At 39.6% G+C, this 23,637-nt stretch overlaps 7 protein-coding genes across 17 annotated transcripts in view; 4 read left to right on the forward strand and 3 right to left on the reverse strand.

Moving 5' to 3' along the window:
- Window positions 1-327: 327 nt before the first annotated feature.
- LOC124185205 (sodium- and chloride-dependent glycine transporter 1) lies at window positions 328-9,833 on the reverse strand. 3 transcript variants are annotated; one of them, XM_046575726.1, is made up of 10 exons: window positions 7,020-9,833; window positions 6,638-6,890; window positions 5,733-5,891; window positions 5,457-5,664; window positions 5,085-5,256; window positions 4,487-4,843; window positions 4,193-4,402; window positions 3,762-4,103; window positions 3,391-3,637; window positions 328-3,320 (listed from the first exon to the last, which is right to left on the reverse strand). In XM_046575726.1, exons 1-10 carry the CDS (start codon window positions 7,071-7,073, stop codon window positions 3,130-3,132), a joined length of 2,193 nt encoding a protein of 730 aa, XP_046431682.1. In that variant the 5' UTR covers window positions 7,074-9,833; the 3' UTR covers window positions 328-3,129. The 3 variants fall into 3 exon arrangements, with proteins under 3 accessions (XP_046431682.1, XP_046431681.1, XP_046431683.1); XM_046575725.1 differs by having other exon boundaries at window positions 7,014-9,833; XM_046575727.1 differs by having other exon boundaries at window positions 3,391-3,675; window positions 7,014-9,833.
- Window positions 9,834-9,969: 136 nt separating this feature from the next.
- LOC124185210 (NADH-cytochrome b5 reductase 2) lies at window positions 9,970-13,622 on the reverse strand. Of its 6 annotated transcripts, none has more exons than XM_046575742.1 (5): window positions 13,605-13,622; window positions 12,380-12,442; window positions 11,050-11,391; window positions 10,760-10,948; window positions 9,970-10,655 (listed from the first exon to the last, which is right to left on the reverse strand). In XM_046575742.1, exons 2-5 carry the CDS (start codon window positions 12,398-12,400, stop codon window positions 10,272-10,274), a joined length of 936 nt encoding a protein of 311 aa, XP_046431698.1. In that variant the 5' UTR covers window positions 12,401-12,442; window positions 13,605-13,622; the 3' UTR covers window positions 9,970-10,271. The 6 variants fall into 6 exon arrangements, with proteins under 6 accessions (XP_046431698.1, XP_046431696.1, XP_046431695.1 ...); XM_046575740.1 differs by lacking the exon at window positions 13,605-13,622 and adding an exon at window positions 12,899-13,181; XM_046575739.1 differs by lacking the exon at window positions 13,605-13,622 and adding an exon at window positions 12,769-12,828.
- An 87-nt stretch (window positions 13,623-13,709) lies between these two features.
- Window positions 13,710-14,919, forward strand: LOC124185215 (transmembrane protein 60). 3 transcript variants are annotated; one of them, XM_046575750.1, is made up of 3 exons: window positions 13,710-13,788; window positions 14,095-14,514; window positions 14,605-14,919. In XM_046575750.1, exons 2-3 carry the CDS (start codon window positions 14,299-14,301, stop codon window positions 14,779-14,781), a joined length of 393 nt encoding a protein of 130 aa, XP_046431706.1. In that variant the 5' UTR covers window positions 13,710-13,788; window positions 14,095-14,298; the 3' UTR covers window positions 14,782-14,919. The 3 variants fall into 3 exon arrangements, with proteins under 3 accessions (XP_046431706.1, XP_046431705.1, XP_046431704.1); XM_046575749.1 differs by having other exon boundaries at window positions 13,734-13,845; XM_046575748.1 differs by having other exon boundaries at window positions 13,747-14,514.
- Window positions 14,920-15,272: 353 nt separating this feature from the next.
- LOC124185213 lies at window positions 15,273-16,976 on the forward strand. Its single transcript, XM_046575746.1, has 5 exons — window positions 15,273-15,421; window positions 15,661-15,900; window positions 15,975-16,109; window positions 16,203-16,308; window positions 16,438-16,976. The coding sequence occupies exons 2-5, from the start codon at window positions 15,661-15,663 to the stop codon at window positions 16,620-16,622; spliced, it is 666 nt and encodes a 221-aa protein (XP_046431702.1). The 5' UTR covers window positions 15,273-15,421; the 3' UTR covers window positions 16,623-16,976.
- A 682-nt stretch (window positions 16,977-17,658) lies between these two features.
- On the forward strand, window positions 17,659-19,008 carry LOC124184822. Its single transcript, XM_046574925.1, has 5 exons — window positions 17,659-17,674; window positions 17,768-17,896; window positions 18,186-18,306; window positions 18,476-18,656; window positions 18,809-19,008. The coding sequence occupies exons 1-5, from the start codon at window positions 17,659-17,661 to the stop codon at window positions 18,875-18,877; spliced, it is 516 nt and encodes a 171-aa protein (XP_046430881.1). The 3' UTR covers window positions 18,878-19,008.
- A 385-nt stretch (window positions 19,009-19,393) lies between these two features.
- The window catches only part of LOC124185203 (dedicator of cytokinesis protein 7), a 58,606-nt gene continuing 54,362 nt past the window's right edge, over window positions 19,394-23,637 (reverse strand). The window contains exon 21 of one of the 2 annotated variants that reach the window (XM_046575720.1): window positions 19,394-19,539. In XM_046575720.1, the coding sequence (XP_046431676.1) occupies window positions 19,521-19,539 (19 nt within the window). In that variant the 3' untranslated portion in view covers window positions 19,394-19,520. Of the gene's footprint in view, window positions 19,540-19,635; window positions 19,726-23,637 lie in introns of those variants that run through there. The other variant, XM_046575723.1, reaches the window with a different exon arrangement.
- Window positions 19,982-23,037, forward strand: LOC124185206 (mitotic spindle assembly checkpoint protein MAD1). Its single transcript, XM_046575728.1, has 7 exons — window positions 19,982-20,161; window positions 20,287-20,573; window positions 20,690-20,920; window positions 21,096-21,538; window positions 21,632-22,084; window positions 22,213-22,517; window positions 22,632-23,037. Exons 2-7 carry the CDS (start codon window positions 20,298-20,300, stop codon window positions 22,982-22,984), a joined length of 2,061 nt encoding a protein of 686 aa, XP_046431684.1. The 5' UTR covers window positions 19,982-20,161; window positions 20,287-20,297; the 3' UTR covers window positions 22,985-23,037.

Genomic DNA, 23,637 nt, shown 5'->3' on the forward strand with positions numbered 1-23,637 from the left:
CTCATACTACGTCCATGATCTTAATTACGTTATTTCGCATTTTTGTAGATAATTAAAATTTCTAAATATTCAACATAGAGGTATATATGTATGTATAATATTCAATTATTCTACAATATTAGTGTATGTGTATACATATAAGGTACATCTAGATCTGGACAATTCCGTATGCCTTTTGTCAACAGTTATGTATATATAATATATATATATATATATATATATATAAGTTTATACTTAATGCAGTATACGTATATAATATGCATATATACGTTGTAAAAAAATTTGGTACGATTTTGTGATGATGAGGATTTTTATGTCAATTTTAACTATTTCAATTTGTTTTATAAAACAGACCTTCTCCGATCAATTTTTTTTTTTTTCGATTCGTTCTGCGTGCTTTAACCTTTGAATCGAAGTCGTAACGCGGTATTACATTTCTCAATAAATTAAAAATAAAATATCGACAAACGTGTGATTTTTCGCTTCCACGCTAGTACAGCACCAAAATTATTTACAACGTATAATGTATTCGAAATATCTAACCATCTGGACTTTGTTCGTTATACTAACATCTGTAATATTGTAAGTCTAACAAAATACTGTTTTCATCTCTGCAGGTCACCGCACCGATAAATTACACAACCGCTATGTTATATACTTAATTTCTATACATGTATAATACGATTAATTATTATTGTTACCATTTTTGTTTTCACTATTATTACTCTCACTATTATATCATCATGATCGTGATCATCGTCATCATCATCATCATCATTATTATTCTTGTCTTTGTTGTTGTTGTTGTTGCTCTTGTTGTTATGATTATCATTATTGATGTTGTTGTTTTTATCATTATTATCTTACACATAAGCGCGTGCAGAGGGGACGCTAGCACCCAAGATATAGTACATAGTTATAGGTACGTACGACTAATAGATCTATGATTGACTATACATACATATTCTACATGATTCTCGATATCTTCACGTTTTTCATTCGACAACTTATCGAAACAGAAAAACGTGCTACAATATTAACATGTCCCCGTATACACCTAATGATTTTCTGAGATTTATTGACTGGACGCTCTGATTGAGTTTGATAATTATATGATGTATACAGTGAGGGATAAAAGCATTCGTGCATTTAGTGTACTTACCATAACGGCTATTTGCCTGCGCAACATAAGGTAACAAGTCTGATTCTGTATGTTTGTTTACATTAGTGTCAAATTGAATTTAAAAAAATTAATTAATCAAAAAAATTATTCCTCGTTTTATTTAAATTTATTCGCCCTACGAATACTTTTTTGCCTCACTGTATATATCACATTATACATATATTACGCATTAACATGTACTTATTGTACGATATTTTTTTTTTTTTTTTACAGTTTACTTTTAAATTTTTTAATCAACTTCATGATTTTGTTATAGGTATGTCTTCTGATATATTTTTCTAAGTATAACTAATTAATTATGAAATTTCCAATTCATTTCATTTTTTCACTCTTTCTTCTGATACAGTTTTAGTTTTGTTTTAAATTATAGGGACTCATTTTTTTCTATATCTCAGCCTCAAAGATAACAAACTATATATATATATATATGTATATGTATATGTGTAAACTCTGTGGTTTGTATAATGTATATGTGTATAACATCCACGATAATTACGACGACAATTTAATCATCTTAGTGCTATTTTTTCGACATCGAACGTATTTGTTACATATTTTATGGCTGAAAGCAAATCCCGTTGTTTTCTAAACGTTTTCGAAATTTTTATCACCTTAGTACTGTTTTTTCCACATCGAACGTATCTGTAATATATTTTACGGCTCAAAGCAAATCCCGTTGCTTTCTAAACGTTTTCGAAATTCTTATTCTCAATTTACGCGTTTTGTTTAAAATTATTTGTTGGATTTCTATTATCTTTTATCTCATGTATTGATTGATGCATCAATATATTCCAGAATCTTCATATCCGTATTATACCTACGTAGGTAAATCATTATATAGTTGATAATCGACACAATAAGTCGCAAAGATTAGCCCACGCACCCAGCGCGTGCAGGCCGTAATAAAAAATAACGTATTCTTACAAATATAAAAAACATTGATACAAATATAACAATCGATATAATATATCCATATTTCACTATACGTCGTATAATAGGGGGCAGCTTTCTTTGAGAAAAAAAAAAAAAAAAAAAAACTGCAGAAAGCGATGGCGGCAATTACCGTTTACCCTGCTTATATATTTGCTTAGAAAACAAACAGCCCCTGAAGAAAAAATCTCTCACCTTGGGAAATAAGAATGCCGGAAAGTAACGACAAAATTTTTAACATAAAAAATAAAGTGAAAGATGAAAAAATTATTTCTGTACAAAATACAAATAGTAAGAGGAAAAGGCCGTGTAGAAATTTATGCCCTGATTAAGTGACAGTATAATGCGAGTTGATAAAGTCAACCTTCAAATGAATCATAATACCTTAACATCTTAAACAATACAACTTCAACAATTCAAAATTATTAAAATCACCCCAATTTTCGGCAGAGAAAATAGCATCCCGAGATACGAGCTTCGGCTGTACTCAATATGTTGGGATTCAAAATTACTCGTTTTAGAAGTTGAACGAAATAACGATCAGCCCTATTTGAACGGAGGCTCATTTATAATGTAAATGGAGAAATTTGATTTTTATTTCTTGTACTTCTTCATCATTCTCAATCTCGCTCTAAGTTACCCGAGAACCACAATCTAATTCTAATATATCTCGCCCCGCGAATCTACGAGGATGATAACCGGCACCTAGGACACGTATATAGACACGTACTTAGATAATAATAAAACCCGCACCGGCGAGGCATTTAATACGTTGAATATCTAATTTATGGTAAATTTATGGTAAGTATACCGGCTAGCAAACCGTCGGAACTCTTTATAGTCGAGATAGGCTCTAGACGACAGGCGTCGCTATAATTTTCTCGTCTATCTTTTAGTTCAATATTTTCTCGTGTGATCGTGTTTATACATTAGTGTTTGTACGGCCTTACGAGTAACTATAATAAACAATACCAACCAAAATCGCACCTCAAACAGCGCCAATTAACAACCTTTTCTCAGACCTGCTGCGAGGTGCAGACGAGATCCGTTTTGCTCGAGTTCTTCAGTATCGAGGGTCCGGGTAGCTTCGTAGCAGTAACAAGCCCGGGACACGTGGGCGGCTGAACCATCGGCTTCCCGTTCACCAAGACGATCGTGTCCCGAGCCGAGTCGAATCCTCCGGACGAGGATCCTCCCGCGCCATTTCCTGATCGAAGGAGAAGTGGAAAAAATATTACCAGAAAAATGATCACCAACCTTATGATTCTGGCACGTACCCCGTGTAGACAAGGGTGGCGAAGTACGCGCTTGCGTCCTGGACGGTGTCGCCGGGCCCCAATCGGGGGTCGGCTGCAGCAGGGCCCGAGCTCGGCACCAAACGGAGGGCCGAGAACGTCCCTTAGACTTCCCGTCGGTGTCCACGTCGCCGAGATCGTCGACCTCGTCGTCGTAGTCGTCGTCGTTCTCGTCGTAGGGGTATTGAGAGCGTTGACAACGCCGACGTTGACGTCCGCGTAACTGATTCTGAAATGGAGACGAGTAACGCTCGAAAAAACGACGTCCTATCAAGATCGGAATCGCTCTGTAGGACCTGTGACACTGGTTTTAACTGCGATCAGGAATATGGATCAGGTCTACGTCAACTCACAACGGCTAGTCCGACGATGACGAGAACTGGCAGCAGACCGACGGCCCATCCGACAGCATCGGCCCACCGAGGGTAGATGTAAGTTCCGTAACTCAGAGGCTCGTACTTTACCCAGTTGAAGAATAATATGAAAAACAAAGCGGCCGGAGTAACGACCTTCCACATCCAAGTCCAGAAGAAGCGCCAGCAACGACCACGAGGCCCGATCATCTGCTCAACATCGTCGAGAAACCGATCAGCCCCGTAGACCCAAGCGACGAGAATGCACTCGCCGATGGCTATCAGAAGGACCGACCAATTCGCAGCGTATTTGTCCATCAGCTGCAGCCAGTACATGCCAGCCTGTCGATGAAAGTAAGAACGACGAGTTGGTTGGGCCGTATGAAGATGTAATTCCTGTACGTGTAACGTAAGTTTAAAAGAAGACGTACGTTGGTCGTGAATATCAGTCCGCCCGCGTATCCCAGAATCGCGGCGCCTAGGACAACCCAGAACTTGTAGTTCCTGAGGGCCGGGACGCCGTCGAGGATCGCCGTTGTTACGGTCTCCATCAGGGCGAACTGCGAGTCCAGACCCAGGGTTAAAAGCATCACGAAAAATAGGAGAGACCAGAGTGGCGCAACCGGGAGTCGAGCGACGACCTGCGGTTGTTAAGACAGCATCATTGTTACACAGCCGTTTTAGCGAATGAATTTTTCACTGATACGAAGATATCGTTCATCTACCTCGGGATAGACTATGAAGGCGAGTCCAGCCCCCTGGTCGACGACTGAGGCGACCGGCACCTTGAGCTCGTTGGCGAGGAATCCGATTACCGAGAATATAACAAGCCCGGCAAAAAATGAGGTACCGATGTTGCTCACCGCCACTATGAGCGAGTCCTTGTAACAATTGTTGGTGAATTTGTTGTAGGAGCTCAGGGTGATCAGTCCTCCCCAAGCCGGGCTCAGGGCGAAGAATATCTGAACCGCCGCGTCGCCCCAAACCTTTGCCGACGCCAGGCGTCGCCAATCCGGAGTCAGGTAGAAGAGGATCCCCTCACCAGCACCCGGCAAAAGTATTCCCCGGATGAAAAGGGCGATCTGATATTCGTTGTAATTTAGTAGTTTAATAGCTGAATAAAAATGATCCTTCGCGAAGACGTAGAAAAAAAAAATACTTAACGAGGAAGTTATCGGGTGAGAATAAAATAACGAGAACAAGGTAATCTCAAGATCTGTGCAAGAGTTAAAGTTAACTACACGACAGTATGTTATATAACATTATCTGTGCGATAATCTATATGAATGAGGACGAGCTTAACCGAGATATTAGATTACTTGCCAGAACGACGTACGGGAAGAGGGCCGTGAAGTAGACCACTTTTCCAGAGCTTTGAACACCTTTACTGAGGCATAGAAAGACGATCACCCAGGCGAGGAAGAGGCACACCGCCAAAGGCGGGCGAATCGAACCCGTCTCTTCGATACCAACGCTCAAACCCAAGACATGGTTGCTGCAAACACAAAGTTAGAAAATTCGTTTGAAAAACAAAGTTGTAAATCCATATTTTCGGTCATTCTTCTACAATGTTTCACAACGTTAAACAGTGTTCACAACCGCAAATCAAGTAATAAGAAGTACCGAAAAAAACAGGCGGAAACACAATGGGATGACTAAAACCGAGATGAAACGATGATACAAGTATGTACTAACTTGAAGTACTCCTCCGCCGGGGGCCGTCGGACGGTTGCAGTTCCATTTTCCACGTCAAGAACAATCGCGGTTAGCTGAGTACTATTCAGACAGTTTCCCCTGAAGTAGGTTGTATTTTGTCGGGCACAATTCTCCGCAGCCTCGGGGGTATAACAGTCTTGGGTGCTCCAGGCCGGGTCGCAGTAAGCCCACGGCAGAACACCGGCACCTGTGGAATTGCATAACATGGTTGGCTTACACTGGACTCGAAAAAAAAATAAATATCTCAACTCTCACCGGCCACGGAGGCAAACATGTAGTAGAGTGTCCAGGCGATAATCAGGTTGTAGTACAGCATCACGATTGAGCTAACCAGGACCATGCCGTAACCGAGACCTCGTAACAGTGGGCAGAAGCGTTTGTAAGCAGCCACAGGACCCAGGCTTGCGTATTGACCTAAATTAATAACTCCGTTACATGTAATCACAAAAGCATGAAATTGCGCAAGGTCTTAAAAAATCTGTCCTTCGTGTGGTGAAAATTGTTTTTACAAACGCTTTGTGCAAAATATATCAAAAGTTTTCATAACTTGCAATTTTTACATGTAAAAATTTTTTATTTTGACAATTTGAAAATGAAATCGTAGTGCTACTAGACATTAGACCTTTTTTTTGATTCACTCTCAAAATGTCACCTGTAGTACTTTCCACCAGAGTTCCCGACTGATGGAAACTATTTTTCTTCTAAGTCTAAATTATCTGTCATACGCCATATTTCCATTTATTTTACACGTATATTTTTATCAATTTCACTCAACCCCGTCATACTTGATTTACGCGATACAATCGGCAGTTAACGCTTTCAATATTTAATTAAGTCGATTCTGTAAATGAAGATTGGAAAACGCAGTAGACAAAACTTTCAACAAACACAGAACAATATTGAGAAATACAAAGGAAAAGAGTTCGCCGAGTTTTTTTAGAAAAATTTCATCACACATTCTAATGTCTCCGAAGTTTCCAGCGATTTTTATTTCTTTTGATATATATGAGTTATTCGCAAACTTGCGGATCATATTGCAAAAGGTTATATAAAAAACATCACCAGCGCGACAATCAGAACACAGTTAAATAATGCTAAAATTTCTTCCGCAACCAATTGCATCCAAGTTTACTGTTTTCTTGTAATAAATTTTTTTTCACCTAACGAAAGCTCCATGAACATAAGGGGTAGTCCAGCGATGATCAGCATGACGGTAAACGGTATCAGGAAGGCACCACCACCGTTAGAGTAGCAAAGATAGGGAAATCTCCACACATTGCCGAGGCCTACGCTGTAGCCGAGGAGGGACAGGAGGAAGTCAAACTTCCCCGTCCACGTGCCTCGCTCAGGGTGATCCTCCTCGGCGCCCTGAAGGGGGGCTTGGCTATTGGCCACTGAGTATTTGTCTTCATTCTATGTTTTCCAGATTTTCAACGGGTGAGCTATTAGTCACATTTTATTGCGGTTCTTTGTTTTCGATAGGGGGATACGGGTTGTAGGGCTATAACGCGAAGGGTGATAATAATCGACACGCACACTTACGTCCCAGGAGTCGAGGTAGGGACGCATCCGGGCCGGCGAATCCTCCATTATCATCTTCGGAAATGAGGCGCTTCGATCCGTGCCAACGCGATGATCAATCGCTCACCTGGCTAATAGCGCGAATCTTATCCATCGCATTTCATACTCGTCTTTCCCGCTGGTTGGCATGGCCACTTGAGCGATTACAGATCCCCTTTCGTTATTCGCGAGGTATTCAGTTTTCGCACCATTATCGTCGTCATCATCTGGTGGAGGCACGCGACACTTTCTAAAGCCTCGCAAAAGCTCCTCATTATTTTCAACACGCGAGAAAACCAGCTATCAATGACAATACTCGTATTTTACCTTCCTCGCTGTAATTCTCAACAACGAACTCGAGCCGTACCAACAAATTCAATCAAATACCGAAGATATTTGAATTCTCAAATATCCTCAGCTTACAATCGATCCAGCCCCGTTTGGCCAGTTGAAAATTTGAAGGTTTCGCGTACCCAGGCAGCGGCGGCGAGCTTCCGTTCAGTTATAAATCGTTAATTCGTGCAGCGTTCGGACGGGATGAATTCGAAAAAATATACAAACTTTAGCGGAGTTCCGCGGGCGTTTATCGCCGTCAAATTACATAACGCCATCGTCTGGTCACCGCGGGCTCTGACACGACTGGTTCGAAATAAATCACGGACTAAGTTCCGTTCTCCCACGGGATGAACGGGAGATCATCGCGAGAGAACTGGCGAAGCACGCGCGTGTTGCGCTGGCGCGCGCCTACGGAGCAGCCACCCACGCAACCACGCACGCACGAACGCGGCACAAGTCACAGATCGCGCGATACCAGGCGTAAATTATTAGGCTGAACAATACGGATCCTTTCCCTTTATCGTATTCCATCTGCCGTTACACAGGCAGCGCAATACGAAATCAGATGAAAACTGAAATTTACGTCAAATTCCCGAGCCATCGGAGTCGCGAACTAGCTAACCAGCCCCCCTCTTTGATCCCGACGCGCGATGCTGACTGTCAAATCGATATTGCCGCTCCTGCGACCTACCTTTCATCCCACCTTCCCTCAGGACCGCCACAAACACGGCAACTTGACGCTCGCGTGTACGTCGTTTATCAGTCTCTATATGTGTTGGTGTTTTCGATACACACGTTTACGCGCAAGGCGAGATTTGTGGAATGTATAGCCGCGAATGTACGTATAGGTATGTATGTATATACGTATACGTATACATTAGCATATGGCCGGGTGGTTTGCCAATTTCTAGTCTTTAGCCCTTTCCATCACCGTCAGCAAAATTCCGTTTCAAGTAGGCAGGTATCAGAGAGAGAGAGCTTGTTCTGGGACCGAGATGGTGGTGGGAAGAAATTATCGACAATGGTTGTCGAGGGCGAATCTCTATAGATGATTCTCATCGCGCTCGGGCGTAAGGACCTTCGACATTATAATTTTACTCGTATATAGAGCGGCGCCGAAAGATGCTGGATCGATTTAAAACGGAGAACTCCACCCAGGGGTTGGGGAAACGACGCGTATACGACCGGGCTTTCGACTCAAGTCGACCCTAGTCTCGACCAAAGCCTCTCGAAATCCCACCCCGCAATCACGATCTTCCGTAACTTACCTCTCCCGGTATCTAAGGCTCGACCTTCATACGCTAATTGATCCCCGCTAGCTATCACATTATTCAATTAACAGCCAGTTTACACAGAATATCTTTTATGAAGATTCATCCCGTTCTATAAAGATGATGATAAAATTCTCACCAAAGTTTCTGTCCAAATTTACTATTATAAATTGGATATTAAAATTTCATTCTGCGAGAATGTTGAATTCAAAACTAGTTGTGACGATTACTGCTTAATCATAGTTCGATAACTTTGAAACAACTTTCTGTATTCATTGGAATTTTCTCAACAATTTAACTAATTTAATCTTGCCACAAACTTGAGGGAGAATTTCGTCACCATTAACACTGTTTGGCGGGGTGCAAATTTAGGTGTCACTAAAGGCATTTTTTGGCGAGCACTGGTATAACAACCAAAGTGTACCAAAGGGTACCAAACGCGTTTTCGCGACTCTGGTGCTTTCAAGCGGTTTTGGTATAACCAGAATAAACCCTACTCTGTAGCATGGTCGAAACTGGTTGAACTAGAAGCAGGGCGGTCTCTGAGCCAAAATTTAAATACAGGCGAACATACGATCGGGAATTAGACATGGAATATGTTGAGTGTATCGACGAATATGGGGAAGAAATTGTTAAATACTGATAAAACTTTGGAATTCATTGCTACACTTGAGTCTTCTTCCCAATATTTCGCGCCTTTAATCACGAACAGAACGAACTAGAGCGTTTTAGTGTGACGTCATTATACTTGACCAGAGTTAAGCTCCACCCATACCAGAAGCAACGACGGTTTATGGCACTGGTTTATACCGCTGTATTCGCCAAAAAATGCCTTAAATAAAAGGTTTTTTTTAATCTGACTAATTTACACAAGCTCGTTTCGCGAAAACTAAACCTCCTTGAATATACAGATGTGCTTATACAATTTTTATTATATAATCACCAGTCGTTTAATTTGTCAGAGGATAAGATGTGTGTAGAATTTTTACGCAACACCCCATGTTCCAAGATACTGTTAAGTAGAACGGAATTGTTGAAAAAAAAATTATATTGTACTCTTAATGCTATCCCTTACTGATAACGAAATTACAAACATCTGTATATCAGCGCTGTAATCAAGCATTTTCGTACCTGGCCGTGTTATGAATTATTCGTGGTAATACTTTAAAATAATGTCATAACACAAGGCTGTCTAAATATTAAAATTCTTCCTGTTCTGGCATATTTTCATTTGCATAGAAAAATGATGACCGTGTAAATATAATTTCAAAATGAAAAAGGCCAAAAAAGAATTTCAATAATATTTTATCGTCAACAATTCGTAATTCAAGTTTTACTCGATTTTATTTTTTTCACAATTACTAACGATTGTCTACAATACGCAACAATTCTACAAAGGCTATATACTTTGTACAATCATACCGAATGATGCACTGAATCAAGGTTCGCTACCTACGACGGATCATTTGAAATTGAAAGAAATCAACGGCAAAACAACGGGGGTCCGTATTCGCAACAAACCCCGAATATTACGTACAGTTTTAACGGTAGTGATTACACAAAATATACTTCTCGCTAGAGATTCAAGTGGGAGAACGTGTAGAATAGTTTCGTAACCGTAACATAATTAATAAGCAAACCTGAGCTTAGCGTCATAACCGAGTTTATCCAGATTCGGATTGCAGGCAAAGTTTATCATGGGAGGAGGGCCGCACATCAGAACGATAGTGTCATCAGATGGGGGGAAGAGATGCTTTGATATCATATCCGCGTTTATGTGGCCAGTACTGTACTGCCAACCTTCGCTACTCGTATCAAGCGTATACCAAAGTTTAAACTGTTGAGGATGCGCCTTTGCAACCGTTTCCAATTCATCTCGTAATAATATGTCCTTTTCCGTTTGGTTTGCGAATAACAAAGCGAGTTGAGTATCGTCCGACGGATCCTTGGTTATCTGACGGATTAGCTGCAGCATCGGCGTGATACCGGTTCCTCCAGCGATCATAGCCAACTAAATATACATCAAAACGTTCACAAATGGAAGTACTTTGCACACAGATTGGAAAAAAAATGAATTCCCTAACTATCCCAACATTACGGCAGACCCGTACTAACCTTCTTAACGGAATGTTGTACTGGCGGATCTTTCCTGAGAACCTTTATGGAGAAACTGCCAGCCCCGTTGTAAACAAGGCGGCCAGAAGGACCACGGAAATCGATAGTGTCGCCAATTTTCAGACTTTCCAAATATTGCGACATTTTGCCACCATCAGGGAATTTCGGGTGGACATTTTTGAAATACACCTAAAAAGAATGGAACATGTCATCTAGTTTGGCGCATAAAAATATGTATATAAATGTATCATAGAAGAATATCAGACATAAAAGTAAAAACTTTTATTCACCTTGACGACGAGATCTACAAAGCCATGATCTTCATCACTTGATACAGGCGTATAAGCTCTGATCACTACATCTCCTCCGATCTTGGCTGAGAGATGAATGTGCTGTCCGGTAGGAAGGCCCAGAATGTGTTGAGACGATGGAAGTTGAAACCGATAGCGACGTGTGTCATGGCTTAGTACTTCTTTTTCTGATAATGGCAACGGGTACTTTGTCGTTGGATCAACAAGAGTAACTGGCGAAGACCTCTTCTTGCGACCTCCGGATTTTCCTTTGGATATGTAAACTTTTGCCGCCCATGCTGTGGCTACTATAATCCCTACCGCGGCAAGGATGGGAAAAACCTGTAGAATAAAGGAACAGATGTAATTAAGATGATAAATATCAATGAGTCCTCCATTGTTAAGACTTTGTACTTGAAACTGACGATCTAATAATAATATAGGAGCTAAATTACTGAACAGGAATTCTGTGTAGATGAAAACAAAATCTCAGCTTTTGGGTATAGTGTTATAAGCGTGCTGGTTAATGATCATTTGATTAAACAAGACTTGCTGGCGCAACAAAGTGGAAAACCTGTTTCCTCGCTGATTATCCTTTAAATAAAACTAACTTTTATGAAAGTTTACTTTCAAAAACCTACTGAACTGGACAAATAGATTTCAATGCAATAATTTTATACCAGCCACCACAACGACATGGTTGTAATTCATCGACTGTGTTTCAACCATTTGAAATTTTGCCACATCTATCACGTACGAGTGGTAAATATCTAATAAGATAAGATAAGGCAAGTTTTAAACACGATTAAAGTATGTCGTGTACGGATTATCTCATTCCCTCGATACGTCACAAGTCCCTCCCTTTCCCTGTACTTCTAACTTTTGTGCAAATCATGAAATCAAGCTTTCATTTCTGTCATACAATTTTACGAGGACTCCGAACATTTGGGGGTCATTCTAAAACAAGTTTTTGTGTCGCAGTCAAACAAGACGTAGTTACATAACGAGGAATCAACATGCAAATGAATTTGTAGCTAAGATCTAAGGTGGAACAAATCTGTTGTGATATTTCACTACATACTTGTCTAAGAAATCAATTATTCTAATACATGCAACACAGATGTTTCATAAAACAAAAAAATCTTGCGATAATTTAACCGATGTGAAGTCAAAGAAATAATACTTTGTTAGTGTGTTAGGAGAAAAAATAGCTACTAGTTGCAACAATTACATTACTACTGTGTGCAAGTGTTCTTTATTAGCAATTTTTAATAAATATAAATAAGTAAGGGTACGAAAACGAACAAACGAGTATGCAATGTATAGTTACCACCGAATGTGTATTTAACATTTCGTCTTAACTTTCTTCACAGATTCAACGAAGAGTTTAGGGCTGGAAAGAATGCAGATGAGGTTATGGTAATGAATGACGTAAATAGAAAAATAAAGAAAGCAGAGATATAATAATGGAAGAGCGCGATGGCGAAAATAATATCCGTAATGATTGTTCCTATTTCTGTTTTAGTTATTTCATTCCAGATCTGACAACGGACGCGGTTTCACGCGGGCCTGACCCGGCTTTTTGACCCTGACAGAATCACGCTATATATTGAGGTGAAAAACGTTGCGCGCGACGTGATCATCGACATACCACTCGAAACTATTCGTATTTCGTAATATGTGTCCTCCGGACGTGTTGTACAGTTAAGGTTAACGTACCGATTGGACCTAACACGTGAAAGATGTGAAAGCCGATTGTGGGCGACCGCACCTACGAACTACAATAACCCTAGGCTTTAAATAACCTTTTTCTAACCCAAGAATAAGACTTATTTATAGGCTTACATACCGCAGAGACATCGAGCGAGTCACCGAACATGTTCAACTTGTTCCGACGGAGGTTAACTTCGTACTATCGGTGCAGCATTACCTAATCTTACTTCGTAACCGAGATTTTAAAACTTATTCTAGACCTTTGACCCCCGACAAATCCGATCTCCTCTCTTCAAGCCTCAAGGTCTGTGCTGCTTTGGGAAGGCCTACGCAGTAGAAATAGTAATTGCCTGAACGTCGATTCAGACATTTATAGCCAAGTCATCGTCGTACCGTTTGCAGGCATACAAGTTATTAGTCATCAACTGACATAATTGATTACGCAATAATTCCTCCCGTAGATAGATAATATTACTTTTCACAATGCCATCAATCAATGTAACGACATATCATTTTGAACCTCTAATCTTCATGTTCACGTTACATCGAATCCGTAATATACATCATCGCTTTTGATATGCTACGATCGGCTGGATATCGGCTGAATCTACAATAACTTTCTACTATACTAGTTCAGGGATAAATGCGCCGATCGTACCGGCTACACAGGTTTGTGAAGGCCGAAGCTGGTATGAAAATCACAAATTTTTTTAGACATTCAAGCAGAGATGAATAGGCAAACGGGGTAGGACTGATAAAGACTATCTAGAATGAGTACGAAGATCCCAAATATCAATAAGTGAGAAAATCCGATGATAATTCGGAATTATAATGAAAACTACCTCGTCTCTGCTCGTCTCTCGGCGTTGATTGAAAAAACGCTCGTAGAATATAGTCACTTGTAGTCGAAGAATTCGATACACCGTATCTCGTTTCGGATGTTCGATTTTCGATGCATCGCTACTGTCGTAGTCTGCTTAATTTAAAGAGTCTCAATCACGTCAACGTCAAACGCACAAACGTGATGTAAACAATTTCCGTCGTGATATCTCGATCGGTTTTATTACCACAAATTACATACCGGTGATCAACATTCCAGTGATTTTTCATCATCATTCACTTCTCATGATAACTGAATTGTTTATTACATCCCACAACGATCGAATGAATCATAACCTCAAAATATTCATCGGATCTTAGCTATAGCATAAACCCTAATTATAGATTGACCTAAACTCGTAAAAACAATTTTAAACCAACCGTCAGAATCGTTACTTGAAATAACATCGAATGTTCAGACTGTTATACAACAATCTTCTGTTCTGTACGTAGACAATTAAAAATGAAGAATTGCTGATTTGAAGAATGATCTCACTCTGCCAATCAGATGACATGCAATGCAATGCAATGTAGTAATTACACGGAGTTCCTAAAATGCATTTGTTACTGAAGTAATAGCAATTAGCAAAAAAGTGACAAGTTTTAAAAGAACAAGAAAAAACTTTCTCCGAAAGATCTACACCTTCTCGTGTCAGTATGGCTGTTTTACACAGAGCATTGTTCACGTGGTTCAATCTACTGATATTCCTAATACTCTTGGTGTTGAGACTGGATCTTAGGATACAATGGAATTGGTTTATAGTTTTCATACCAATGTGGCTGTACGACAACATTCTATTAATCTATATAATATTTCGCATGATATCGCACTGCAAGAACGGACATGATCACATCAGCAGTCTACGTCGTAAAGTAATAAGAATAATCCTTGTTCAGATACATGCTTATACAATACATATTCAGAGTCATCTTACCAACAACTAATCAGCTTCAATTTTTCAGGCATGGTACATGACTGCTGTTCTGACTAAGCTGTCCGGTCAAGGTCTTCTCTGTCTTAAATTGGAAGCAACGCAATTGACATTACCAGCCAAAGTTGTACTCGCCCCCTTGTGGGTTTTACTCCTAACACTAGGGTGCGATGTCTTTATCCATCTCATTCAACACTCTCGATACTAACTGTCCAATAATGTACATTATCACACGGCCAAAGATCCACAGTGAACAAATTCACGTCTCCCTGGTTTTTGGTTGTGAATAACACATTGCATCATTATTTCTCCACATATGTTATGAATAAATTATTTTCCACCTAAATACCCAGTTATTTTTTCTTTCAACTGAAAGAACCTGGCCCAAAATTGTATAAATAGGCAGAAACAATAAATAGAAACATACTTGGTTGAAACAAAAATGTGAAAATCTTTTTACATAAGACATTTTAGCTGTTCTACGTTAGAAATTTGATATCAATTTATTGTCTATTCAATGGCAACTTCGAAACATTATATATTCGAATTAGCGTATTTTTTTTAAAGAACCTTCCATAACTAGAGACAAGGAATGCTAAAATGGATGAAGCAAAATGGTCACAAGACAGATACTAAAAATAATCTAGTAGATCCAAGGATGAATAGGACAGAGATATAAATAAATATATCGAGTAGTTCTTAGTTGTCTAAGCAGCCAGTAAACGCACAGGTAGAGCTCATTATTCAACATTTTACTGTGCATTGCAGCTTAGCAACTGAAAACAGAGTAACCTTCCTAGGCTTGACTCTAGTACAAAAATTTCGGAACTGCAAAGAAAATTCGAAAAGTGAGAACTAATTTGATTTTCTTATTAACCACAATGTGCTAAACAAATATACGGTGTTGAAAAATTATATTTGCACATGCTTGTGATAACAAAAACTAATGTATTTTGTTGAAAAATAACTAGAATCGCAAATTTTGTGAAATTCTCAAACCAGCAACGTTTAAAAAAGTAATCATTTCTGAAAAGTGTACGAGATTTATAAATCGTTTAAAAATATTGTTCTATACAATTATGCGTAGATGATTACATGGGTACTGGTGATAGCTCTCATAACGAGCGTAACATGGGTTAGTGAAGCTGTGATTGTGAAAGAAGTTAGTGCTGGCCATTTAGCCGAGTTGCCATGCCCAAGTATCGACGACAATCATCGTTTCATGTATTGGGAGCTCTCTAATAAAAATAATATCATAGGTCCAGGAAACCCACAGAACCCAGAAAAATACAACTACCAAGTACTAACTGGGAAGCTCATGATCAGGGTAATATAATTTTCCCAAATATTTAGATAGAGCTCTGTTAGGATAATTCAACTTGGGTAGTTTTCTGTCACCAGGGTGTTTCGACTGCTGAATCTGGTTTCTATAAATGTATCTCGAGAGGTATAAATGATGAATCTGTCATCAGCATGGAAACGGTTGAGCTGATAGTTACAAGAGACTGGGAAGATGTCTGGGAGAATGACTTTGAGGCAAGATTTTTAGCTTAGTTTTTGCTTTCGTGATATTTTTTAGACTCTAATGTAAGACGGTTGAAAGAAGTAAATGACATTTTTGTATTTTAGACAAACTTATTGAGAAGCTTGGCCGCTGTTATGGTAATAGTTGTAATCATCGCCTTGCTACTGTACGTAATTACGACCAAACGACGTAGAAATCTTAAATATTTTGGTGAGACGCTTCAACTATTATACCATATCCAAATACAAGTGGTGATCAGGCAAATCAATTATCACATATGACATAAAATATCAACATCGAGCGTGCTTTACTACACGAACTTCGTTCAATCAATTTCAGATATGGAACCATCAAGGGAAAACTCACCAGTCAATTATAGAGATGGAACACGTAGGTCTGCAGGAGTAGTTCGCAATAACACGCCACCTCCAGAAGAAATAGGCATTGAGAATGCAGCAGTGGATGTTGATTTCCCAAAAGTATTTAGTAAGATGCATCAGGAGCAGGCTGTTGAGATTCCATAATTTTTCATCAAAAGTTAGTAATACTTACAAACGCTGTTGGAGCCTAATAATTTGTGAACCAATACAGAAATACAGTTTATAAAAAATGAATATCGAGTGGTCACAATGTATTGCACAATAAATATAAATGGTCAAGGACATTATGTGACAAGGTATGACATTATATTTACAAATGTGAATGTGATAAGCATAATTTTCATAACAATAGAATAATTAACTTTGTTAAGAACAAAGTAGTTGTACCAAATCTATACTCAGCAATTATAGCAATTGAATAGATTGATATACATGTAGAACAATGAGATTTAAGATGTACAACTAATGAATAAAAACTACTTACATTTGCTCAAAGAATCTCACTGTGGAGCTGTGTTTGTACTAGCACCAGCAGTGGTATCCATTACGCTATCATCTGCCTCTTCTGCTTGATCTTCATCATCTTCATCGTCATCTTCTTCCTCAACTTCTATTTCCAGTATACGAATTTTACGGTTGCTCTCACTAAGAATTGCAGCCACTTTCCGGGCTCCACTTACAGCCAAACGACTCGCCGCTATTCCTTGAACAGGTTTTGGCCAAGTTCCACCAGAAAGTTCAACCACTTCACTAATACCCATATTCTCTCTAGTATCAAATGTGAAAATATGGCCAAGAGGCAGCTGCACGAAATACGACGAATGCATGTGATGATCCAGAATGAGCAGACTTAAATAATCTTGCGAATAAAATTGCAAGTCTCCTATCAAACTACTACTGCTAGCAGAGATATCTTTTGTATCGCAACCTGTAAAAAGTTACATAACATGATAGTACAACCATGATTTGAATGTTGTAACAATGATTTAATTTTTATTTGCTTCGTCTACCTTGTCGTCGATCCGCGTCAATGCTTGCACTTTTGACTGTTAAAGAGTTTTCAGTACCCGGATTTTGGACGACCTTAAACATCTGTAAAGTTTTTCCATTCAGGTCTGAGAAAGCAAGCAGTAAATCCTTCTCAGATGTTACGAACTGTGAATGCAACGATGAGTAAGAAATGGTCGACACAGCTGGTAAGCTCACGACTGTAGGAATGAAGAGATTCACTAGCCCCTGGTAAGCCTGACCAAACACGACGCTTATCGCGTCGACCAATTTCGCATTAGATTGTAGCAAGGACAGCGACAGGTCTTGCCTAACCAATAGCGGATGGTTTTGTAAACAGACATTCTCGCTGAGCATAGCAGCCCATTCACTACCATCCGGGGTTAAGCATGTCCGAAGAGGTTCTTTTCGTAAGTACTGACCGAGTTTTTCAAGATTTACACCTTTCCTAGCACCTTCTTTATCTCCTACTTGATCAAACCCACGTAAAAATTCAGCTATAAAAGTCAAGTCCTGTTGACTAACTCTGCTGACTTCAGGTGGCGCCCGTTCGCCAGTCAATTTGAGTATAACAACATACAGCCATCTGAAAAGCACAACAATTCTGTAACAAATAAACGATTCGTAAATTTTTTTCTACCCACCGAAAAAATGCTTTGTAATCACGCATACTATGATCGATGACTTGTTGTATTTCAGATGCTTTGGCAAGAAAAGCTTCCGATGCCCGAAGAGCCTCGTTAATTACACTTTCAGAAGTAAATCCCAGGGCTTCGTATTGTCCACCAAGTTTAGCCATTCCAGTCATTTCAGCCAGCTGGTATGTCAGTGCCATTCCGACGCTGCTAAGATGCTTTAGGACTAATTTCTGCACAAAAAGATTGAGAACTAATTAGAATATCCTTGGTTATTCCCAAGAAGTAAGCGAACCTGAATATTACTGTAGCACATTTCAATGCTATGTCCTAATTTCTTCAACCCTTTTTCAGTCAGGTCTCTCAAGAGGAAATTTTCCAAATTCGCAGAGGGAATGCCGATCATAAGAAGGTCCAAAAAATCTGCAGCCACTGCTCCAGGAGGGTTGGCCTCAGCGTAACGAGACAATTTCTCATCCATTTCCAAGAGAATTGTTTCCCATGCTTCGGAAATAGCCATCAGCGTACGATCGAGATAGTCCATCAGATATTCAATATTAGCTTGCGCTTGCGCTACCTTTTAGAAACAGAGGCAACTTTCAGAACTGCCACCTTAATTTTAAGGATACAAAAAAATATAGATGAAGTGAAACTCACTTTTAAAAATGCTCCATTACTTTCCAACAGTGGACAACACAGATGAACGACACTAATGTTTTCCAAGGATCGCAGACTGACCCAAATTGGCCCCCCTGAACCACCGTTGATTTCCTGTACGGAACCTGGCCCTATGCTTAATGTACCACAATTAAACATCCCAAAGACATACATAGCAACAGTGCCCGCTTCAGTTCCAAGCTGTAAAAAATTGAGCACATTGTAAATTACATTGCGTTTTATCCTCGACTATTGTCTATTTACGATTCATACGTGTGAATAAATGACTAATTAAAATGAGACATAACAAAGAGAAATGAATTTGTAAGAAATTTTATTCTTCTATGTATTTTAGCATTCATTTCTTGACATACTTACAAATAACATGTCCAAGGTTTGGGATAAGCTTTCCTTGTGCTCAGGCTCATGCCCAAAACTTCTGTTTAAGCTCGGCAAAGGTGGAAGATATTCTCCAGTTGACGAGGAACAAGTTTTGATTCCAGTTCCGCATTTTTCAGCCTCTTGAATGCCCAGTGGTAGCCAGGACAAAGTTGTAACAATTGCCTGTGAACTTTGTTGAGTTTTATGAAGGATATTCTTGTTTTCAACATCAACAAGATGTATGAGATTTGATTCTTTATAAACAACAGCAATGAGCTTTCCGTTTGGTCTCCACGTCAGATCCTGAACCAAATCTGTTGCTTCAGGCGGGGGTAAAAGCCAGACACGCTGCCACGTGAGCCTATGAAGTGCTATTTCCCCTGAAAAATGCGAATAATCGAAAGTAAGGATAACGATACTCTCTCTCATTTATTGTCGGCGTTTTACCACTTCATAAACAACGCATATCATACTAACCTCTCATGTTAGCTATAGCCAACAGATCCATTTTTGGTGACCATCGCATCAAAGTCAACTCCACCGACAATTGTCGCTCCTCCAGTTGTCTTATAGCACACGACATATTTTCTTATTTTTAAATAATATATTATACGAGTTAAAAGACGATTATTATAAGATCCGTCAGTTGGACCGGCCGCTTAGTACAGTTTTGCAAGCAAACTTGTATGTAGTGTTGTCAAGTGCAGAGTAAACGATCTCGCTATCTCAGAATCAAAACCTCTAGTTACAACGCACAAACACAAATGTTACAAACGCATAAAGCCCTAGTGAGCTCTATCTCTGTCAGTTCAGCTATGCCGGTCAGGATTACCGTTGGGTTTACCATGGATTTAGCCAATGGCGGCGTTTCGTCGGCATTAATGTAAAGCTGGCAAAACGGCCTGTGCTTCTCGCAGGGCTGGTCATATACGTGTGAATGTGTGTTTGAATTGTTTGAAAAGAACTATAAACATATTTATCCGTATAGGATAGTTGAAACACGTAAGTTATGGTAGCATTTGACGATTTTTCTACGAAGCTACAGAACTGAGTCAGTGTGTTGATACAGCATCCGACTCGACCCTCAAGAGGTTACCTTTTCGTATACAACCCTCAAAACTTTTCAGAATTCCAAATCATGGGTGACGACGATCCAACCTGTGTTGTCAAAATGATCAAGGATCTGCGATCAGGTTCTGGAGGCTATCAACGCAATAGCCTAACGTCTTCCGGATTACGGTTGTCCTCGGCGTCTTACATTCCCTCTTCTTCTATCATCAGTGACATCGATAATGATGATAGCAAACGTACCCCAAAACGACCTAGACTAGATGAAACGAATACCAGTCTTAACAGATCTAGTCTGGATGGCGCACCTGGAAGTCCATGGGAATGGAGAAGGTTGAGGGGAGAGGTGATTGTTGTAAAAAAATTTTACTTGAAAACTAAAGGAATGCGTTAAATATCGATGACTTTTGTCATACGAAGCATTTCCCTTTGCACAAGCTTACCACTCGTATACTCATGTAGGTAATTTCGTTGCGAACAAGACTGTCGCACCAAGAGGCCACAATAGATCAGCTCCATGGTGTTAGGAGGCAAATGGAACAAGTCTTTGACAAGCAAAAAAAATTGTTTGAAATGCAGGCTGAACAAGATAAACAGTCAATAAAACTGCTAGAAGCTAGATTGGACATGGCCCGGCAAACAACACAAGAAGCTATAGAGGCCCAGACTAATGCTGAAAGAGAGACTGCCCAGGTAATGTGGAAACTTTGAAAATTTTCACGTACCTTCTAATACACTGTTTGTTCGTGGTTTATTTTCTGCAAGAATTTCGAAGAATGGAGAATAAAGAAACAGATTTTCGAAACAGAAATAATGTTGCAATATATTACATGCTTTTACAATTTTGCTTTACTATGTTTTTGCTTAGGTGAAGATGAAACTAGACCAGAAAACCCTTGCATTGATGAATGAAAATGCAAGACTTCAGGATGAAACTAGACAAGCCAACAGCCAGCATCGGCAGCAAATCCCACCAAGTGATTGTAATGAGGATGTAACAGAAATAACACTGAAACTCGAAGCTACTGAGAAGAGAATTCTACAACTAGAAGAGAGCCTCAGAGAGGCCAGAAGTGGCCAGCAGAAGAGTGAATTGCTGGAATTAGAAGTACAAAATTTGAAGATGAAAATTGAAAAGTTAGAATCTGAACGATCGCTATGTGAGGAGGGCAAAGCAATGGCGGCCAGAGCTGCACGTGCTAGCGATCTAGAGCGAGAACTTCATGCCGCCAATAAACAGGTTTCTACTTTGCGAGAATCGGTAAAAGGAAAGTTGCTACTCGAAGAACAAATCTGCAGCATGCAACAAAGGTAAGAAAAAAGTTTTCAAATAGCAATCTTGCCGATAAACTATGGCAGGAGTTCATCAACCTAGATTTGTAAATAATGTAAATTTGCCATCAGGGTTCAGCATACGGAGAAATTGGAGCTGCGAGTTGCAAACCTCGAAGCACAGCGGGCGGAGCTACTGTCACAAATTAGGGAGTATGAGTCGATTGGTATTACTGGTGGACCACTAGCGCTAAAAAAAGAATTACAACGTTTGCAACAAACGGAACTGATCTTAACAGCCGAAGAAGGTCAATTAAAGTCAAAGATGGAATCTGCTCAGAGAGAATGTCAAAACCTTAGTAAAAAGTACGAGGAAGCTAAGACGATAGCAAACGATATGACAGGTATCAGGGAAAAATTGAACAAATTGGTTAGCAGGCTACAAAAGAAAATGATGCTAGTTACCCGAGAACGAGACAGTTACAGACAGCAACTCGACTTGTACGAAAAGGAAATGACCGTTGATGGCCATAGTGTACTTACCGAACGAGTACCAGCTTTGGAACGAGCCATAGACGGATACAGGTAGATATGAAAACATTGTCCTCTCTCTACTTCACGTGTATTGATTTTTTATTTCTTTTTTTCTACACAAGAGAAAATTTCTTATATTATTTACATACCTTAATTGCGAAATACTATTCCACTCTCAGGGAGCTTGTCAGCAAATTAGAGTCAGATTTAGAAGCTGCCGATGATTGTGTGCAGAAGGGTCAGTGCCAAAAGTTACGAGAAGAGATCGAGAGACTCAAGGGTGAGCTAGAACACAGAGCTCTAAAAGGAGATTTCAATTGCAATGCAAGGATCCTTCACTTCAAGATGAATCCAGCCGCTCTAGCAGAGAGACAGGCGGACGAAAAGTACGAAGCTCTTCTACGAGAGGTCGAGGAACTCAGAGCTAGAACGGCCTCTGGCACTTTGAATCTAGGACCCGTAGGATCATCTGTTCAAGCTCAAGGTAAAGAATTCTTTACAGAAAAAGAGTAACAAAAATACATTCACCAATGCCTTGGCTCGAATATATCAAATGTTTGCTCATATCCAAACGGGTAATTCTCAATCGTTGTTACAGAAATTGCCGAGCTCAAGCAGACTCATGAGATCAAGATCACTCGCCTGAAAGAAGCATTCAAGGCGGCTTCGCAGGAGTACCGCCAGGCCTGCTATCAGCTTTTTGGATGGCGAGTCGACAGGACAAAGGAGGGACGGTACAAGCTATCGAGTCAGTACGCAGAGTCGCCGGACGACTTTCTATTCTTCCAAGTTGGCGAGGAAGGCGTTGATCTTTTGGAAACCGATTTTTCCGCAACTCTCGGTAGCCTCATAGAGTGTCACCTACAGAGACAGCACAGTGTCCCGATGTTTATAAATGCCGTTCAAACGGAACTTTTCTCTCAACAGACCGCTGCGACTGTGACAAGCTGAACTTATCCTTATATGAATATTACAATAACTGAAAATAAACCAATTCATTAAGAGCTGTCGATTGTTGCGATTTGAAAATGACGAGTCAACTCTTTAAATATGTAACTCGTACCCAGCTTTAAGCCCTTGTACGTACGACCAAATACTTCAACAAACTTTTAGTATGGCGTAAAAGTATCGTGAAAATACATCTGAGATTCCATAATCGATATCTATAATTATGATTGATATTATTACTTTTCATATAAATCATATAATTACTTTTTGTTTAAAGCAAATGGATATTTAATTATTAAATAATTTAGAGCTGAATTGCCATTCGCTTTTTATTTTTACAAATTTCGACACATTGTTCTGATTTGTGATCCGAATGATAAAGAACATTGTTTGCAGAACGGTTTGTTTTACACAGATTCATATTGCACGATTAACTTGCATTCAAATTAAAATTTTAAATGATTTGAATTAATTAGCCCGTATAAATTAACAAATCCCAAGTCCAGTTGAGCGTTAAACGAGTCCAAAATTAAACGCACCTCAACAGCCGTGGAAAATAATCTCTGCAGTCACGCGGTATCTCCAATTAACTCCGAACGTGACGGTAAAGTGTGGCAAACAACAAATAGGGTTGTATCTATTCTATGTTTTACGGT

This window comes from Neodiprion fabricii, chromosome 6 (assembly GCF_021155785.1).
Source record: "Neodiprion fabricii isolate iyNeoFabr1 chromosome 6, iyNeoFabr1.1, whole genome shotgun sequence".
In the NCBI taxonomy this organism is placed as follows: Eukaryota; Metazoa; Arthropoda; class Insecta; order Hymenoptera; family Diprionidae; genus Neodiprion; species Neodiprion fabricii.

Excerpts from the sequence above, each read along its gene's own strand:
- LOC124185205 (XM_046575725.1), bottom strand. The coding sequence starts at position 7,073 with ATGATAATGGAGGATTCGCCGGCCCGGATGCGTCCCTACCTCGACTCC. Across the intron at positions 5,892-6,637 it reads GTTCATGGAGCTTTCGTTAG|GTCAATACGCAAGCCTGGGT; the intron begins GTGAAAAAAAAT and ends TTATTAATTTAG. Across the intron at positions 5,257-5,456 it reads CCGGCGGAGGAGTACTTCAA|CAACCATGTCTTGGGTTTGA; the intron begins GTTAGTACATAC and ends TTGTGTTTGCAG.
- LOC124185210 (XM_046575738.1), bottom strand. The coding sequence starts at position 12,928 with ATGTTCGGTGACTCGCTCGATGTCTCTGCG. Across the intron at positions 11,392-12,898 it reads ACTCGCTCGATGTCTCTGCG|GTTTTTCCCATCCTTGCCGC; the intron begins GTATGTAAGCCT and ends TTTATTCTACAG. Across the intron at positions 10,949-11,049 it reads TTGTAGATCTCGTCGTCAAG|GTGTATTTCAAAAATGTCCA; the intron begins GTGAATAAAAGT and ends CATTCTTTTTAG.
- LOC124185215 (XM_046575750.1), top strand. The coding sequence starts at position 14,299 with ATGGCTGTTTTACACAGAGCATTGTTCACGTGGTTCAATCTACTGATA. Across the intron at positions 14,515-14,604 it reads TCAGCAGTCTACGTCGTAAA|GCATGGTACATGACTGCTGT; the intron begins GTAATAAGAATA and ends TCAATTTTTCAG.
- LOC124185213 (XM_046575746.1), top strand. The coding sequence starts at position 15,661 with ATGATTACATGGGTACTGGTGATAGCTCTCATAACGAGCGTAACATGG. Across the intron at positions 16,110-16,202 it reads TCTGGGAGAATGACTTTGAG|ACAAACTTATTGAGAAGCTT; the intron begins GCAAGATTTTTA and ends TTTGTATTTTAG. Across the intron at positions 16,309-16,437 it reads TAGAAATCTTAAATATTTTG|ATATGGAACCATCAAGGGAA; the intron begins GTGAGACGCTTC and ends AATCAATTTCAG.
- LOC124184822 (XM_046574925.1), top strand. Across the intron at positions 17,897-18,185 it reads TGTCCGAAGAGGTTCTTTTC|ATGCTTTGGCAAGAAAAGCT; the intron begins GTAAGTACTGAC and ends GTTGTATTTCAG. Across the intron at positions 18,657-18,808 it reads GCCATCAGCGTACGATCGAG|TGGACAACACAGATGAACGA; the intron begins ATAGTCCATCAG and ends ACTTTCCAACAG.
- LOC124185206 (XM_046575728.1), top strand. The coding sequence starts at position 20,298 with ATGGGTGACGACGATCCAACCTGTGTTGTCAAAATGATCAAGGATCTG. Across the intron at positions 20,574-20,689 it reads GGAGAAGGTTGAGGGGAGAG|GTAATTTCGTTGCGAACAAG; the intron begins GTGATTGTTGTA and ends ATACTCATGTAG. Across the intron at positions 20,921-21,095 it reads CTGAAAGAGAGACTGCCCAG|GTGAAGATGAAACTAGACCA; the intron begins GTAATGTGGAAA and ends GTTTTTGCTTAG.